The sequence below is a fragment of the Bombus huntii genome, chromosome 16, assembly GCF_024542735.1.
Source record: "Bombus huntii isolate Logan2020A chromosome 16, iyBomHunt1.1, whole genome shotgun sequence".
Taxonomy (NCBI): domain Eukaryota; kingdom Metazoa; phylum Arthropoda; class Insecta; order Hymenoptera; family Apidae; genus Bombus; species Bombus huntii.
Window position 1 is genome coordinate 3997427 of NC_066253.1, and position 18193 is coordinate 4015619.

General features: G+C 37.9%; 1 protein-coding gene across 6 annotated transcripts in view; it reads right to left on the reverse strand.

Moving 5' to 3' along the window:
* Positions 1-849: 849 nt before the first annotated feature.
* LOC126874601 (adenylate cyclase type 6) overlaps positions 850-18193 on the reverse strand; it is a 97299-nt gene continuing 79955 nt past the window's right edge. For 5 of the 6 annotated variants that reach the window (XM_050636837.1, XM_050636835.1, XM_050636838.1 and 2 more), the window contains 12 exons: positions 16468-16626; positions 15795-16043; positions 15223-15382; positions 14515-14612; positions 13912-13996; positions 13050-13166; positions 10114-10245; positions 8773-9011; positions 8419-8557; positions 7862-8081; positions 7078-7226; positions 850-5980 (listed from right to left, as the gene is read on the reverse strand). In XM_050636837.1, coding sequence (XP_050492794.1) covers positions 5648-5980; positions 7078-7226; positions 7862-8081; positions 8419-8557; positions 8773-9011; positions 10114-10245; positions 13050-13166; positions 13912-13996; positions 14515-14612; positions 15223-15382; positions 15795-16043; positions 16468-16626 — 2080 coding nt within the window. In that variant the 3' untranslated portion in view covers positions 850-5647. The remainder of the gene's footprint in view (positions 5981-7077; positions 7227-7861; positions 8082-8418; positions 8558-8772; positions 9012-10113; positions 10246-13049; positions 13167-13911; positions 13997-14514; positions 14613-15222; positions 15383-15794; positions 16044-16467; positions 16627-18193) is intronic. The other variant, XM_050636841.1, reaches the window with a different exon arrangement.

The window sequence follows — 18193 nt, forward strand, 5'->3', positions numbered from 1 at the left end:
GACTAAATTCACGCTTCTTTAATACTAGTTTTCGACTATCAATTAGCTTGAACAAAAAGGGAAAAAAAGCCTAACGGCAATCGATGACGTTACTGTGAAATAAGTTAAGCTATTAAATAGTCAAACAGGTGAAATTCATATTAAGCGTTATATTATATTATCGATATTCGTTCATTTACTCCTTCTAATTACAAAATAAAATGTTCTTTTTTCTTGAATAACACCTACGTCACTGTATGCGATATTTAAAATTCCCATTTAATACTTACTTAAAAGTCAGGTTCTTTTTTAATTCCTCTCAAGTTAAACGAGTAAATTTACTCGTTATAGTTGTAACATAAAATGGCTCTTTTTTCTTCAATAGCGCCTGCATCGATGTAAGTGATACAGATATTAATTATGTAGCGAATAATATTCTTCGTTAGATCTATCAAAGGATCTATTAGGCTTGAAGAAGTATCAAATTCTATGAAAACTAACTAAATGATTTTTTATTTTTATATTTTTTATTTTTATTCTTTTATAATAAATTCTATTCGGATCAATTATTTTATAATAAATTGCAAATTATGCCACTGTATATTATAAGATATTTACCTATAGCTCTTTTCTTTTTCTAATTCATTGATTTTATTATTAGTCTCGTTGATTTTTCCAGTGAGTATCTGTTGTACGTACATCTGCATTATACTCAGATTTTTAACTATCTTTTTCCTAAAATAATTCGTACAACCGTAAACTCGTACTGTTTTAAAAATCTTTAGGTAATTAATCATTACAGGAGTGAACTTGTCGGGGATTTGGTGGGTGTGAATTTTCGTAGAAAGGTATAAAATAATCCATTGTAGCTGGTTTTTTTTTTTTTTTTTTTTTTTAATAAAAATTTATTTCACGTTATTCCTGGCAAATCACATGCCACGATTAATAACTATGATACACGTTCAGTATGGACTCCAGGTTGCTGCGATTAGGCCATCGAGAAATTACACGAAAGACGGAGGAAGAGTAACGATTATCCTCGAATCTGGCGAAAGCCTGACGCATCTTCATCTTCATCTCAAATTGACTAGTTTCCATTCTCATTCTAAGACGAGTATCGCAGAGAGGTTCGAAAAATAATCTTTCGTCGGAGAGTCAGATTTTATTCAATTTTCGTTTCTTCAATCTCTACGGAGACTTTCGTTCTTCCAGAATTTTCTTCTTTTTTTTAACGAACGCCTCGACGAAGGATCTCTACAACACCATAACATACAGCCATAACAGCGAGAACTCGTTTGATACAGTTTATCGCTAGAAAGCTAACACATCGTTGGGCTTTTGCACACTTAGACTTGATATGACAGATTTTAGCTTATTTTTTTGTAATATTAAGTTACAGGTGCTTCGATAGATCTCTTTCTCGATCGAAGAAATCTTAACAAAAGAACGATAACAGTTCGTGCTTTAATGCCTCGACGAAAGAAATTTTCTATTTTAACGTTTCAATATTTTGATGTTGCGATAATTTTAATAAGAATGGAGAAACGATACGTTCGTGTACAATTTTAATATTTTTAATCGGCAGAAATGAAGTCGAAGGGGTAGAAAAGCTATTGAAAAAATATTTGGATAGTTTTTCGTCGAAGCATCTGCAAGTCGATCTTAATTCGATCTATCGAACGATGGCCCGCGGTTGGTTCGATCGTAACGTCGATTAACATTTATCAACGGCTGGACCCGCCAGCAACATCAAAATACAATTTCTCTTGCCAAGAGGAAACATTGAATTATAGGCTCGCTCTATCAGCTCAAGATCAACTTCAATTGACGACTAATTAGACTCTTTGGAAAGTTTCACATCCATCACGATCACGACAGACACTACGCACGACGATTAATTCGCTTCTAAGTTTCTCTTTGTATAGAGCCTGGTGTCGTAATATCTTTAAACATTATCATCGATTCACCGCGTACGAAATATCTTTCGTCAAACGAAATTTGAATTTATCGTATCGTTAAGTCACATATTTATAGGAATTGAAGCGTTCTAAGAATAGCGAGATTTGTAAAAGAAGGGAAGAAATTTTGATAAAAAGAAGGAGAAAATATTAAATTACGAACGACTAAATCAGACGTTTGAATATCGTTGGCAGATAAACTGCGAATATCCAGAAGTTTCACAATTCTATGAAAAAAATTGAGAAAGCGCTTTGTTTCATAGCTTTTGGATACGTAATTTTTGTACATTATGTACATCGAACGCATGAAACGTGAGAAACGTTTGCATCTTTCGATTTCCTAGAAACGCATAGAAACGCGCAATTTATCGATAGATAGGAAAATGTCACTAGATTCTAGTGACTAAAATCGCTAAATTTGCTGATACACGTAATTGAATCAGCGCACCAGGCTCCGATTTTCCATTACTTTATTGACTATGTCAGAACATCGATCTTGCGTCGCTTATTCATAATTATAATATAATCTTCGTTGGGAATTTTTTTCATTTAAATTGCACAGCGTGACGCGACTTTTCACTCGCCTCGCATACACGACGCCGGACGTTGCCTCTTCAAAGTATCGTACGGTGATACAAAATAAAGAATAGTTTAGGCATTTAGATCGCTTAGGAAATTTCACGTCTGTAGATTATTTAACGGTTTCCTGACTGAAATGAAAATACGTAGCTAAATATTTACGAACGTAGTAATACGTTTTTTTTTTTTTTTTTTTTTTAGCGAGTATAGAAATGCGGAGAGCAATAAAATTAGTAAGGAAATTTGAGACTTTGGAGATTTAAAAATTAGAAGACTCGGTAGCTCGAAGAAATTGGAGAAGTTGAGTTAAAAAATTGAAAAATGATAAAAGTCGAAAATTAAGAAATTTGGAATTATTACAAAATTTGAAATGTTAAATCTTGATCACGCTTAACACTCGCAGGAGTACGAACACGACACGGTTCGAGGCTCTCTGGTAGAAACCGAGTCGAAAAGAAATTTCTTTTACCAGCTGCTTCGCAGTTTAAAAACGCAGTGAATCGTGTTCGTGTCCTGGCTCGTCGCTGTCAGCCGCAATGCTGGCGAAACGTTGGAAACAGGTTCCTTTTGAGTTTCCACCCGAAAGCTTCGAACAGTATTACGTGGAACTGTGCTAAGTGTGAGAATCCGCTCTGCGACAGCCACAAATCTTTCAATAAACGTAAAGTCTCGATAAACGTAGTACTACGTTCTGTATTGGAAATATTTTCAATAAAATATTTGCCATTTTATCGAGAAGGATAAAAAATCGTATTACTACATTTCTCACCGAATGAACAGAAAATTACAAAAGAATTCTGTAGTAACACGTTATTGACTTATAGAACACAGTTGCGGTTGCTTAGAAGGTATCGTTAGTGCAACCATACGCGGCATTGTTTAGTCGATAAACACTATCTACTATCAGACCAAATTACACTGTGCAGAAACGCGTGTATTCTCTTATCTAAAATATTTTCAGAATATATATATATATATATATATATATATATTTTTAAATATATATTCTATGTATATATATGTATAGGTATATATATAGAAGATGATCTTTACACGTGATTAAAAAACTCATTAATCGACGATTAATTTTGTCGATGAATTAGAGTTAAAAAAAGAGAAATGTAAAAATAGTGAGTCTTTTTTTCTCTTTTCTTCGAGTAGATTTCTTTCTCTTTTTTCTTTCTTTCTTTCGTTCGTCTTCGCCGTGAACTCGTTCGTAGAGACTTGCCGTGGTCCCATCTCGTTCTGTTTTTTTTTCCAACGAAATTTCAGTACGAAGAACCCAGCCACGGTTTCGTTGTATCGAGCGTCTCCTATTAATCTTTCGTGTATTGACTAGAAGAATGGGCGTAACGAGCTGACAGCCAGATATCAAATTACCAGCTTCGAATGTGCGATCGCGTTCTTTTACTTGGTCAAATATCGCTCGAATAGATCGACGTGATTTTCTGGCAACTGACACCGCGTCCAACCATATCGAAGATTATATTTTTCTTGGTACGTCGGAGTGGAAAGCTGGAACGCGGGCTATTCGAAAACCAGGACAATCGATTGTGGGATCGTTTGAAAATTAGAAAAGTGGGAAGTTGAAAAGTTACTTGAAAATTTATTTAAATCGAACGCAAGCAGAATTATAGCTCTCTAAATAAATTTCTACGGATCTTATCCACTAATGCGACCACGTATCTTAAATAAAAAAAACAAGACAAAAAAGAAGAGAAATTTGTCAAATTATACTTTCATAACGTCTGTCTTCCCTTTGGAGAAGCAATTTTCTAAATTACAATCCTCTTAGAAAAGCAATTCGTCGAATCGTGCACGATTCTCAGTACTCGAGCGATTCCATTCTGCAGATATACATCTCCATTACGATATTTGACCACTGAATTAGTTACTTGATCCCAGAGCCTGTAAATTGATATGGCTGACAACTTAGAAGGATCATATTCCCCGGATTAGAATGCAATCGAAGCAGCTAATCAGAGAGAATAGCGAGATACGGCTTAAGTACGACACGCGCTATAACGATGCTATTGTATATAGCGCGATGTATTGGTGAGATACATAGTGGAAGTTAGTTTGAGCTTACACGATTTCTCGCCTGCGTGTTCCACTCGCAACTACTCGACGAATCTTAGAAATCGATTCTCGTCGTCATTGGGGACGGTAGTCGGTGGATCGTAGGACAGGCAAACGGACAGCGAAATAATTTAACATCAGAATTGCCAACCTCTAAATACCATATCTCTAAATACCATGAAAATAACGATAACGCGGTATATACAGAGTGTTAAAGAAAAAGAAGTTCAAGACTTTGCGAGGAATATCGATGTCCTTGAAAAACACTTGCGTGTTTCTATTGGGTTGGCAACTAAGTGATTGCGGATTATGCCAATGCCCCCTAATGGCAAAATCCGCAACCACTTAGTTGCCAGCCCAATATTAACGACAAAAAGATACATTTTTTTCCGAATCCAAGTTTCCAAACTGCATTCCAACTTCTCCTCTCTGAATCTTCTAACGGTTAAGTAGTGTACAGATGATTCGACTGTTTGGAAAAATACTATGCATAGGATCTTGATCTCTTCTCTCGTCTTCCACTTCAGACACGATATTATTTATATTTCCAATGAATTTGCCTTGCTTCTATCGATCGGAGAAAGAACACGGAGCGATATAGGAAACGATTATTATCGTCTGTCTGTCTCGTGTCTATAAACATGATTTCTCATTGCAACGTTGCCACAACTATCGTTCGATCGTGTTTTCGTTAAAAAGCTAAATTCCTTTGAATTTTGATTTCTTTGAATTCCCTCTGAGAGTTCGTTTGATTTCCTCCGCGTAATTTTGCATTTTCTTTATTTGCTTTTGGATTTCTTTCTTTTCTCAAATTTTTTCTTTTTTTTTTCTCTCTTTTGCTTCAGCAAAGATATTACAAAGCTGAATCCAGAAGCTGATTACGTCACCCAAAAGACAGCTTATCCTTTTCTCATTTACCGTCATTTGTCGCCGTTCGAAAATTCTTCGCACATCCGGAAAATAGGAATATTTTTTCCCCTACAGAAAAATGTTGTTCTCGTTGCAGAAATTCTCTCTCGGTCCCTATGGACCGTACGAGATAAAAAGATGGTTCAGACGTCGACGGTAGGCGAGACAGGTCCATCGAAATTACCATTCGTCACAGAGCTGATTTTCTCCTCGTTGCTATTGCTGTAGATATTGCTGGCCTTGGTTGGCTCACGAGGACCATCCAGGAAATAAGTGACCATGCTACCCTTGCCTTTCACCTGAATGGTACCACGACAGGTGAGCGGATATCCTTTGGCGATTAGGATGTCGCGAACTTCCTGGGTGACCTGAATCCCATCCAACACGCCTGTAGACTCCATCCTCGAGGCCACATTTACCGCGTTACCCCAAATATCGTACTGCGGCTTTCGGGCGCCTATCACCCCGGCGACGACCTACATTGGAACAAGTTCGAAAAAAATATATCATCCACTGGGATTTCTTCCCGGACAAATTTGATTTTTACTCCGTACCCGTTTTTCAAATGTTTTTTTTCTTTCTTTTTTTTTTTTTTTTAAATTTTATCGTATATGAGGAAAGGAGGAAAAATTTGTTTACTGGGGCTTTTCTTTTGTGGAAATTTAATTTTGGAATCCGGAGAAATTTTTCGTTCTATGGTTCACTGTATATGAGAATAGGTTCTAACATTTGCTTAATGGGGTTTCATTTTTTTTTTAATTTTATCGTATATGAGGAAAGGAGGAAAAATTTGTTTACTGGGGCTTTTCTTTTGTGGAAATTTAATTTTGGAATCCGGAGAAATTTTTCGTTCTATGGTTCACCGTATATGAGAATAGGTTCTAACATTTGTTTAATGGGGTTTTATTTTTGTTCTTTTTTTAAGTTCTTTCGTATATGAGGAAAGGAGGAAAAGTTTGTTTACTGGGAATTTTCTTTTGTGGAAATTTAATTTTGGAATCTGGAGAAATTTTTCGTTCTATGGTTCACCGTATATGAGAATAGGTTCTAACATTTGCTTAATGGGGTTTCATTTTTTTTTTAAATTTTATCGTATATGAGGAAAGGAGGAAACGTTTGTTTACTGGGGCTTTTCTTTTGTGGAAATTTAATTTTGGAATCCGGGTCACCGTATATCAGAATAGGTTCGAACATTTGTTTAATGGGGTTTCATTTTTTTTTTTTTTTTGCAATATTCGATTTTTGGTTTGGATATATTGGATTGGCAACTAAGTAATTGCGGATTTTATCATTAGGTGGAACCGAAAAAATCCGCAATCACTTAGTTGCCAACCCAATATTTACCACGTTTTATTGTTCACCAGGACAGTTTCAAAAATTGGTTCGTCGAGGTTAGCCAATTTTTAGAATGTAGGAGATTTGAAGTTTATTTCGGAGTAGAGGAATTTCAGGGAGTTTGTCTAATACTCATGTTCTGTTGAAGTTTATAGAATTTTGCTGAGTGTTTAGTTCTGGACGAAAGTAGATGTTTCGATGAGTGTCGTACAGCTAGTGCGAAATTGATCGACGTTACCGGTCCAATATTGATGCCCACACGCAACCGGAAGTTGTTAAAGCTGTGTTCGTTAACAGACGCCAGCTGTTCGCGTATCCTGAGCGCGTAGTCTGCCATCGCGGTTACGTGTTTGTAATCTTTCATGTCGCAGGTGTTCTTCGTTAATCCTACCGAAAGAGTACAAAGGAAAATTCTCTTAGAAGATTAAAAATTGCCGGGCCTCTCTTTTCTCTTAAAATAAATTGCCAGGAAAATGCTCGAATTCTTCCGATAAAAAGATTTACAACGAGACGCTTGCACAGATTTAACGCAGTACATTACCAGTAACGTAACATATACTTTGAATCACTGAATATTCGGCAATGAGAAAATGTGATCTCTTTAAAAAATACCCAAATCTTCTGTAAAAAAAAAACTTGCAAAATGTTTCCCAATGTTTCATCACGAAGAATTCAGAATTTTCGAAAAACGAAACAAACAATACAAGAAACTAGGTCGCGAAAGATTTGCCGAAGAGATTCGAAAATATAAGCAAAAAAATAAAAGAAAAAAAAAACAGTATAGAACAGACTGGTAGCCCGTGACACGGAAAATACGTAATTTGTTCCATGAAAAAGATAAAGCTGGTCCTCTGTTGGCATTAAAAAATATGTAGCAATAGGAGAAAGGAAGAGAAACACAGGAGATACGACGTTGCGAATTTTAATCAGTGCCTCGTTGAATAGTGTAATCGGGTAGAGGAGAGGTGTACAAAAAAAAAAAAAAAAAAAAGAAAGGGATAGCTGGTGGTGTAGATTCTCACCGGATGCAGCCATGTACGTGGCACCAGTGCTCTTGATCTTCTCGATGTATTTGTACGGCTCTTCAGCTAGAAGCTCGTCGAAATCGGCGATGATCTCGTTCAACAGCCTGAGACACTCGACGCCCTCGTTATTCGCCTCGAGCTCCACGTAAAACTCGGAAAAGTTAGGTATCGAGGCGAACATTATGCAAACGAAGTCGCACTGCTCGTGGTACAATTCCTGCAATCGTTAATTACATGGAAGAATGTTGATAAGCTGACGGGCAGAGAAGAGTCGCGATCCAATTAAAAATATGGGGACACCCAATTTCCCACTATGAAATTGAATACAGTTCGTTTAACTATCAGAGTTGAGATTTTCAACGCTTGTTTTTCTAGTTTCTATTAAGTGGCAGATACGAGATACCTTCAGTAGCAGAGATATTAGTTCCATAGTTTACTATAATTACGATAGAGGAAGTCATAGATTCCGTTGGTCTTCGCGAATCCTAATTATCGCCCGATAAAATTTATACGATTTCTTTTGTATAAATATTATAGATTGTTAACGTTCTTACGTCTGAATTAACCGTAGATAAGAAGTGGGCAGCCACGTGTTCCGGAAGTATGTTGGCCAGCAGCTTTTGGTTGTAGGCTTTCAGGTGCTCCATTTCTTCTTTTTCCTCGGTTGCTTGCAACTTCCATAAGAAGTCCAACCTGCATTTACCAATATTTTTCATTCGTCATTTTTCCCAATTCGAAGAAATAGCGATTGGCAGGAATGTTGGCATTTTATTTCAATTTGTAAGCTTTCCAAAAAATTCACCCAAATTTAGAGAAATGATCGTATTCGTAAGATTACGATGAAACCGTTACTTGTTAATGGGGTTAGGGGGCTGAGTATTAATTTTATTGCGAGTGAAAGGTATTACCTGTAAGTAGCTTCTGTGTGTTGGGAATGAGCAATGAGACACGTCATAAAGAAAATCACCAGAACACCTGCTAACCATCTTCCAGTCAATTCTACATCTCTTTCGTGTATGGCTTCGTAGATGCTGATGGATAAATAGCAAGCGACTACTAGGCTTAGTATAGCTACTTTGAACACCGATGTTAAAATCTGATAGACAGCGCAGGTTATCATAACTAGCATCACTAGTACCGGGAAAAGCTGTAACATATATCATACGAAATTAATGTGTTATTACGTATAGATGCAGAAATCTAGGGATAATAGGGCCACAGATACAGGAATAGCAATAATAGGCGTTTTAAATTACAACCTGGCTCAATCAGATTTGACTCGTTTCGACTTCTCTTCGCTAGGTTTGACTCATTTACTTGATTTAGCTAGCTTTGACTCGCTTTGGTTTGGAATTAGCTAGGTTTGACTGCGTTTGGCTCAACTTGTCTAGGTTTGAGTCACTTTGGCTCGACTTTAGCTGGGTTTGGCTCAGTTTGGCTCGACTTTAGCTGGGTTTCACTCAGTTTGGCTCGACTTTAGCTGGGTTTCACTCAGTTTGGCTCGAGTTTAGCTGCGTTTGACTCAGTTTGGCTCGACTTTAGCTGCGTTTGACTCAATTTGGCTCGACTTTAGCTGCGTTTGATTCAGTTTGGCTCGACTTTAACTGGGTTTGACTCAGTTTGACTCAACTTGCCTAAGTTTGGTTCACCTTGGCTCGACTTCAGCTGGGTTTGACTCAGTTTGATTCGAATTAGCTAGGTTTGACTCAGTTTGATTCGAATTGACTACGTTCGGCTCAGTTTGACCCGATTTGTATAGCTAGGTTTCACATAATTCGGCTTAATTTAACTAGGTTTGAATCGGTATGGCTGAGCTGAAGATCTCAAACAAAGTTAAGTTTAACTAATCCTAGGCTCGACTCATTTTGTCTTCGATTTAAAAGTGTTGTCCCGCTCGAATTAATCAGCTTGCATCAATCAGCTCAATAATAATAATAAATAGCTCATTTCGCCTTCGATTGATGGTACAGTTTCACTAGGATTAGGTCAGAGCAAGCTTGATTTAGACTCGTGCAATTATCTTTGAAGATCCATACAAACTTCATTAGTGTAAACTCGTGTAAAGTGAAGTTAGATTAAAGCACAGAGTCATCGAATCGCGTGCATGTGCATGGAAACGATTTTGACGTAGCTTGGGAACGCGGTCTGAGTTGCACACAAGTAGCAGCCATCGCGTTTCCGGTTAATCCCGAGTTAATTCAAGGTGGAGCTTCGCGGCTGGGCACATCGAATCGATCACAGTTACTTACGTCAGCAAAGACAGTGTAATAGCAAACATCGACGGGCGTGTCGATACTCTGGAACGTTACGCTTGAATTATCTGGCCACTCGGTCAATGAAGACGTCACGTTCCCACACACGTGACCATCTTCCAGCGTTACCTGCAATCGAAAAACAAATCAATCGGTTTCCATCGCGTTTCCAATTTTTTCCTCCTAAAAAGTTCCTCTTTCTCGATCGAACGATCGGTGAAAATGAAACCGAACCATGTAAAATGCAAAATCATCCATCGATTGTCCTATGTTGTGTACTTTTAATTGTCCTTTCGATTAGAAACTGGCTTTTCCAACGTTTCCCTGCGCTCGTCCACTAACATGTATTTTTATATTTAGCTGCTTGGCAATTTTTGCCACCCACGTTCCAAATTTAAAACTGTTGCCATAAAAGGTCTATCTCGAACAAGCTCCAAATATATCTCCAGCTATTTTTAAATCAGCCTCTTACCGTGTTTGCTGAATTATTTGGCGTGCAGGAGTCGAGGAACGACGTATGGTTTCCGCTACGCTTGACCTTGGTTTCATCAAGTTTGGTATCATCGCGTCTTTACATATTCGTACTATATATACTTACGAATCTAACCGTAATGTTCTAAGTGTTTTCTAATATCACCTCGACGAAATGTACGTTTCGATAGAACTTTCATTTCTCGGTTCGTTCGCTGACGAATTGTACGTGACACAACTTTGTGCAAATAGCTTCTATCGGGTTGGCAACTAAGCGATTAATCTTTCAAAAATAATCAAAATTAAGAATAGTATTCTATTTATAGAAATTATAGCTCCAACGGAAGAAATTAAATCAGGATAATCTGAATATCGTCGAGGTATAGCTATTATTGAATTAAATTGAATTTTTAATCATTTTTTATTTAATATTAATCCAGTAACTAATGGATATCAACGAATTAATCTTCTAATAATTGCAAAAATTGCTCCTATAGATAAAACATAATGAAACATAGTATGTATCATGTAAGATAATATCAACCGATGAATTAGATAGTATTACTCCTGTTAATCCTCCAATTGTGAATATTAAAATAAAACCGATTGGCCAAATAAATGTAATATTAAAATTTATTTTAGATCCATGATATGTTGCTAATCATCTAAAAATTTTAATTCCTGTAGGCACGGCAATAGTATTACAGTTTTATCAGTAGTTTGTATAAAAGTTCTACCTGTAAAATAGAAAAGAAACTTGCAGAGTTCTCTTAGTTTCATAATACTTAGTTTCATTAATACTCTATACGTGTTTTAATAGTTTTCTATCTGACAAGTGGTGGAGGAAAAATGGAATTCTAATGAGATTGTAGGCCAATGTCGTTCATATTCTCTGCCAGATCAATGGATTTATAGATTCGTCGATGATGGATGATGGCTATAGCTATCTATTTCATTATATATACCTAGTATTAAATGATGATCGATAGCCACTCTCATGAATTTTCTCCTAATAATACGGTGCGCGAGATTCTGTCGGATTTTGAGGAATTACACCAGCTTTCAGACAATACTATACCGAGCTGCTGGAATGCCTGCAATCGTTGATATTACAGTAGATTTTTCCTACACTGTACGTCCATGTCACTACGTGATAGGCAATACAGACGAAGCTAAACAACGAACGACATTCAGCAATATAGCGTTCGATATTCACAGTCTGTTAACAAATAGGCTACTTGCTCAAGCTATATCGTAAGAAAATTATTAGATGGTGTTGATAATTTTGCATCTCGATTGCCGAAATAATGCTATAGGAACACTAAGTTCCTGCTTAGAATTCATCTTAAAATAGTTATATATTTATTCGATAAACGATTTCAAGGATATTCATCGATACGCTAGCACGTGTAACATCGATCTACATCAGAGACCAGGGCGCACACCGAGGGCAACATGGTAGCCAGATGTCTACGCATCCTTGGCGAGTACCCTCAATGGTCTTAAGGACCCACCATGGGTCTTGGCATTTTCATAGTTACGGTCCTTCAACGACCAAACGAGTATCTTTCGTTTTAAGTGCACCTTTACATTTATTGTTTGCTACGGGCTGACACGGGAAAGTTGGTTTTCCTCGCGTTCGGTATCTTCCGTTAGCAAGTTTCTCTGGAGGGCGGCTAAAACCCTTCCAGGTCCAGCAACCTTCTTATTATCCAATCGGAAGCGGTGTCTACTGCCCTCGCTTTCCTAACCAAAATTGTCATCAAGAAATCCGACGGTGCCGTGTCCTGAGACACAGCCACCCCTAGCTTTCCTCAGACACAGTATCGTCGGTAAAACTTCATTTATTCTGTATCCTTAGAATTGTCGACATATGTTTACCGGTTTCTATCCTTAGACCAGTCGCGTACTTGATTTTTACATACGCGTCAGTGTACACTCGATTGCGACTATTAAGCGCAAAAATAGAGTTTAATAAAAAAAGAAAGTTAATAGTTGTGCTTCGGCTTAACCTTGTTTTTATCATGTAATCCTCGAGTTTGCGCGACACACGCATCTCAGCACTTCCTTTGTCTCATCTTCTTCCATACCAGACTGTTAACTGGCTGAACAATTTACGTTCCTTTGTTTTCGAGACGCGCACACACATACTTGCACACACTCATATGCACACACATGTATCACTACCACGCAGCTAATCTAGTGTAGCACATAGAATTATACGCATCTCAATAGACGGCTATCATTCATCGATATTTAAAACCTTTCTCTTGGTTTAGGTGGAAGAACCTAAAGAAGAGATAATGTGAACATATTTATCTGTGTTTTCGTTACTAAGAAACTGCTTGCGAGTAATAAACATACGTCAACAAATGTCTGTAGTACAGCGATCTGTATTATCTTGGAGCACTAGCATAATGTTAGAACTTATAGTGTGTAGTACTGTAATAACGTGAGCTTACCAACGGTGATAAAGCTGTGGCGAAAGTGAGAAACACGACACACGTAGCTAACACCTGAGCGACTCCACGATTCTCGAACACGTGCACCGCAAAATCTCGCAGACACCGTGGCACTCTCTAAAGAAACAGAATTTCAACGTACATCGTCTACGTAGTTGAAAGATTTCATCTCTTCGAGTCTTCAGTTATAGTCTTATTCTCTTTTGAATAGATTGGCTGGAAAATTTCTGAAACGGTGTATTATCGTCGAAATAAATCGTTCTCGTTTGGTTACAAAACTCTAATATTCTTTAATTTGTAGTATTTTTTTTTTTTTTTGATAAAAATTCTCCAACGAAATTTGGAAAATACTGTCACTGAAAATTTGTAGGAAACCTAATAGTGCAACCTATCGTTCGTTTTTGTCATATTTTTCATTCTATTGAGCTGGAAACTAAGTGATTGCGGATTTTGTTATTAGGCGTTAATGACAAAATCCGCGATCACTTAGTTGCCAATCCAATGCCTGGAAGTAATCGTGGAACGCGTAATATTTCGAGAGTACCGTGCCAGTGAAATTCCATAGAAATTTTCTCAATGATTTTCCTTCTTTCGTCGAAATTTTTCGTCGCGTGTACGGGACAAATACCGCGAATTATGTAATCGCCGGCGACGTATGTACGAGACACGATTAACGATCTCGGCATTGTGACCTGGAATCACGCCACGAATTCAAGGTCAAGAGGAAGTGGCAAGATTCCAAAGAGCGAACGCGATCGATTTGCTCGCGATGCACGTTGCAACGCGATTCCTCAAATTCGTTTGAAGAATTCTTTTCCTCGCAGATAGCGGAGAAGGACGATAGTCTGAGCGAAAGTCTCACCTCGTTCTTCTCTGCCAGTAGTATCCCATTGATCGTGGCGATAATCAACGTGCTCACTGTCACACAAGTGTAAAAGTATCCGCTCCTGAAAAATGATTCAATTTCGTAACCGTTATGAAAGCCTCTGGAGGCTTCACTTTTGCTCGGTCAATAGAACCGTTTCTGTCGATATAGAAGCACTTCGAAATACGCGGATACAGGACCGATACTATAACAGATGGTAGAATCGTAACTGAAACCAATATCGGTCCTTCTACACAACCTTTCTCATTTCTAGCTGTTATATATTTTTCTAACTGCTATTATCCTATTCCTGACGAACTATATCAACAGAAACCATGTTCGATCTTCTAGCAGTGGCTGTTCAACACGTAGCAGCGACATGGAACCGAAAAATTTGGAAATATAATTTGTACGGGAATACGTTTCGATTTACGTATTCGTCCTTGTTGAATTTCAGTAGAATCGAAATAAAATGGAATTTACCGAAATCCCGATCGCGTTACAAACTTTTGAAAATTATTGGCTTTCGATATGAGGCAAAGCGACATTTGGACAAAGCCTAGTTGATCGACGGTTTAATTAACAGAACGACAGAGTTACCCTCGTAGAGTGATCGCTATGGCAATCACGACGACCATGTAGACGAAGCCGGAGCACACGAAATATGCCGAGAGCATTCTGTCCCTTTCGCGCGAATACTGCAACAAATGGTTTACGAATAAATAGTTTCTTCTTCTTCGAAATCTTCGCGGATACATAGCACTTTCTCAGTTTTCTTACGAACAAAACCCTCGAATGTTATTCCGTTTAAACAACAGTAGATTAGGTCACTTTGATTTAACACGTACGAGCGGCGTGCGCCACCGGTGGCTCACGCTCGAGTCTTCCATTAGACGGCGTGTACCACCGGTGGCTCACGCTCGAACGTTCCATCGGACGGTGCGTACCAGCGAAAAACGTTTAAATAATGGAAATTTAACGTACATTAATTGAAAAAAGTAGGATTTATTTAAACAAATAACCATTCGATGCTATAAACTTGTTACAAACACGAATACGAGCACAGAAATAAAATAGCAGCGCTAGTGTGAACGTGTTAAAAAATAATGACAATAATAGTGAAAGAATAAAAGGAAGCCAAAAACGAATACAAAATGGCGTAATTTATTAGCCGATTATTAATTATTGCACGATCTTACGGCAGTAAATTATCGAGAGTCTTTTAGAGGAAAGATAAATTATTTCAGGAATTATAAATTAATACGAATCTTTGAAATAAACAGGAAGGGGACAAGAATTTGCATTTACCTTCCCTTCGACGTCGGGCAGGCGAAAGGTTAGGACAAAGGGCGTACAATACTCCGCTCTTAATCGATCTATGCTCCTGGCGTCGATTGCTCTCATCAGGTACTCGTTCACCTCGTCCTCCGGGTCCTTTTTCGCCTCGGTCGTCTCGCCAAACCCTAATCTGTCGCAGGATTAATAACCGATACAGAAAGGTCCGTACAAGAGAAACTTCTTACATTGGAAAACTGAAAATTCATAAATCAAACATTCGTCGCGACTTAAGTCTCGAAAATTTTTCTTTCGATACCCCGACCCCTGGAAATTATATCGTACGATCGATCATTTCACACGATCCGTAGAAATATATTATTTGATATTTAAAAAATAACAAATAAATAAATAATGATATTTATTTAATATGATAAAATAGAAAAGAGTTAACTTTCTTATTAAAAATTCGTATTCCGAAGAAACTTACGATTTCGGAATGTACGAAGTTTAGGAAAATCCACGCGCGTTGGTCTAAAATTATTTTCACAAGGAGAAAACACAAAGGGAAGAAGAAAAATGAAAAGAAACAATGAACCAGTTACTTGTTCTGTTTTCCGTGTTGCGAACCGTGTCCCATCACTCTCATCTCTTTCGACACGTTGCCATTCGCTGGCAAACCTTTCCTCAGCCCGGACGAGGGTAAGTTACCCTTATACGTGTCTCCGGGGACAATTAGGTAGGTTTTGATATCGTGCTCCTTCAGATACGCGTTTCTCTCACCCCCATGGCCCTCTTCCACCTCGTAAACGCCATCAAGACAGTCCAGTGTTTCTTTCGTGATGTGCACTCGTCTGTACAGAAATAATCGCAGCTCGTCATTTCCAACACCACGGTACAGTTCATCGATCGAGGTTTTTGAAAAATAAATCACAACTTTCTGTCTATCAGCTTCTTCGAACGGATTTTTACCTTGTTAACCCATATACGATTGCCACGTTATTAATTAATATCATTAGCAATTGAATTGTCGATTTTAATTATATTGAAATCATACTAGAGACCTCAGGTGTCCATTAACACTTTGACTGCCACGCGGAAATCACATGTTTCGCTCAGGACGTCACCGGAGTATTTTTATTATTCAAAGCGTACAATAGGAAAATAATAGTAAGTTGATGATGTGAGACAACGTTCTTCCCCAATGGAAATTGGTTTCCCAATGGTCGCTTGGAAATTTCGTCACTGAGGGAAAAAGAGAATAGGAGAGAAACTTGCCCCGGTATTCCGCCGCTTTCCATGTAGTTGGCCAGGGTGACGTCGTTGCTCCAGACGTCGAACTGCCACTTCCTCAAGCCAAGGACCCCGCAATGAACTCTGCCTGTGTGTATCCCCACTCTCATGTTCACGTTCACCGCACCAACCTCTCGATATAAACTGGAAAAGTTTATCGTCAAGTATATCGAGAATATCATCGCGATAATCGGATTTCCATTGGTTCTTTCGAAATAAAATATCGCGATCTCTTACTGCTAATTAAAAAAAAAAAAAAAAAAAAAAAAAAAAAAAAAAAAAGAAGTATCGTTACAAAGGATAATTCGTTTCTCTAAGTATGGTTGGAATGAGAAATTATAGTATTGGGTTGGCAACTAAGTGATTGCGGATTTTGCCAGTACCACCTAATAACAAAATCCGCAATCACTTGGTTGCCAACCCAATACATATATAGAGTGTTCAAAAAGTTGTGACTTCTCTAGAATGGAGAACTACGGTCTGTTACTGCGAGTCACAAACGATTGTAATTACAGAGGATGGATTGTTTCTTTGAAATTATTTACGTAAAAATATGAATGAGAAGTTATACTATGTACAAGGTGTTTCAAAAGTCCCCCAGTCTAGACCAGCATGTCGGTGAAAGTTGGTTTAATGTAAAAAAAAAAGTCAGCGAATAGAATTGTGTTTACAGTGAGAAACGAGTTAATTTTCAGTTAGAAATCGCGGTACGTAGGCTGCTTAAAAAATTCTCGAAAGTCAGATCCCGTTGGAAGCTTGTTGCAAGCGAAAAGTTAATTTCGTTTCTTTCTCTCAGCTGCGATTGTAATTCCGCTTATGGACTTCATTTTTCCTGCAAGTGGATTAAGCGTAGATATGATGGTAATAATTATGATAGATACGATGACAAAGACACGATGGCAAATTACGACATACAGGGTGTTTGAAAAATTCCTCGGACGTTGAACGTACGATCAGAGATCCTCGTTGAAACTAAACAGAGCTTTCCTTTCTATTTCTTAATCTCGTGACTACAGGTAGTTTCAAATTACACGGGTAGCTTGCATTTTCGCAGAATTATCGTTTAATAGCGTTTCCGTCGTATGATAGAAGAAATGGCGGGGCAGAAGAAGCAGGTTAGAGAGAGCGTTTTAAGAGCCGGAAACAGAGCAAACGAGTCAAAGTAGACCGTAGACTGTCGAGACGCGGATTCTCGTTATGAGACTGAAAAACATCCAGTCTTGTCAAAGGAATGATTTCCTTGGAGAATAAAAGGTTATTCGGAATGGTGGTGGCCGTAGAAACGAACGTGGTCACTCTCGAGGATTCTATAATGACGATTTATAACGAAACAAATCGTAAATTCTTTTCAGAACGAAGCTCTCGAAAGAAGCTCGTATTCTATCTATTTTCCTTATAAAATCAACCGCGGCGCACAGATATTTCGAAGGATGTACAGCGAGCGTGTAGTGCGTTTCGTAAGAGACGCAAGCTTTTCCCGAAGGTTTAATTGCATTTCGTTGCACGATAAATTCTCTCAACGATTTATTAACAATCTTCCCAAACATCTATTTTTCCCATCTATTTATAATTTTCTTGTTAATTTGTATCGGCAATTTTTCTCAACACTTTACCGACCGATAGCCGATTAATCGGTTTTTTATCGCCCGCGCTTACCGACCGACAGCCGATTAATCGGTTTTTATCGCCGACAATCTTTCTCATTATTCGA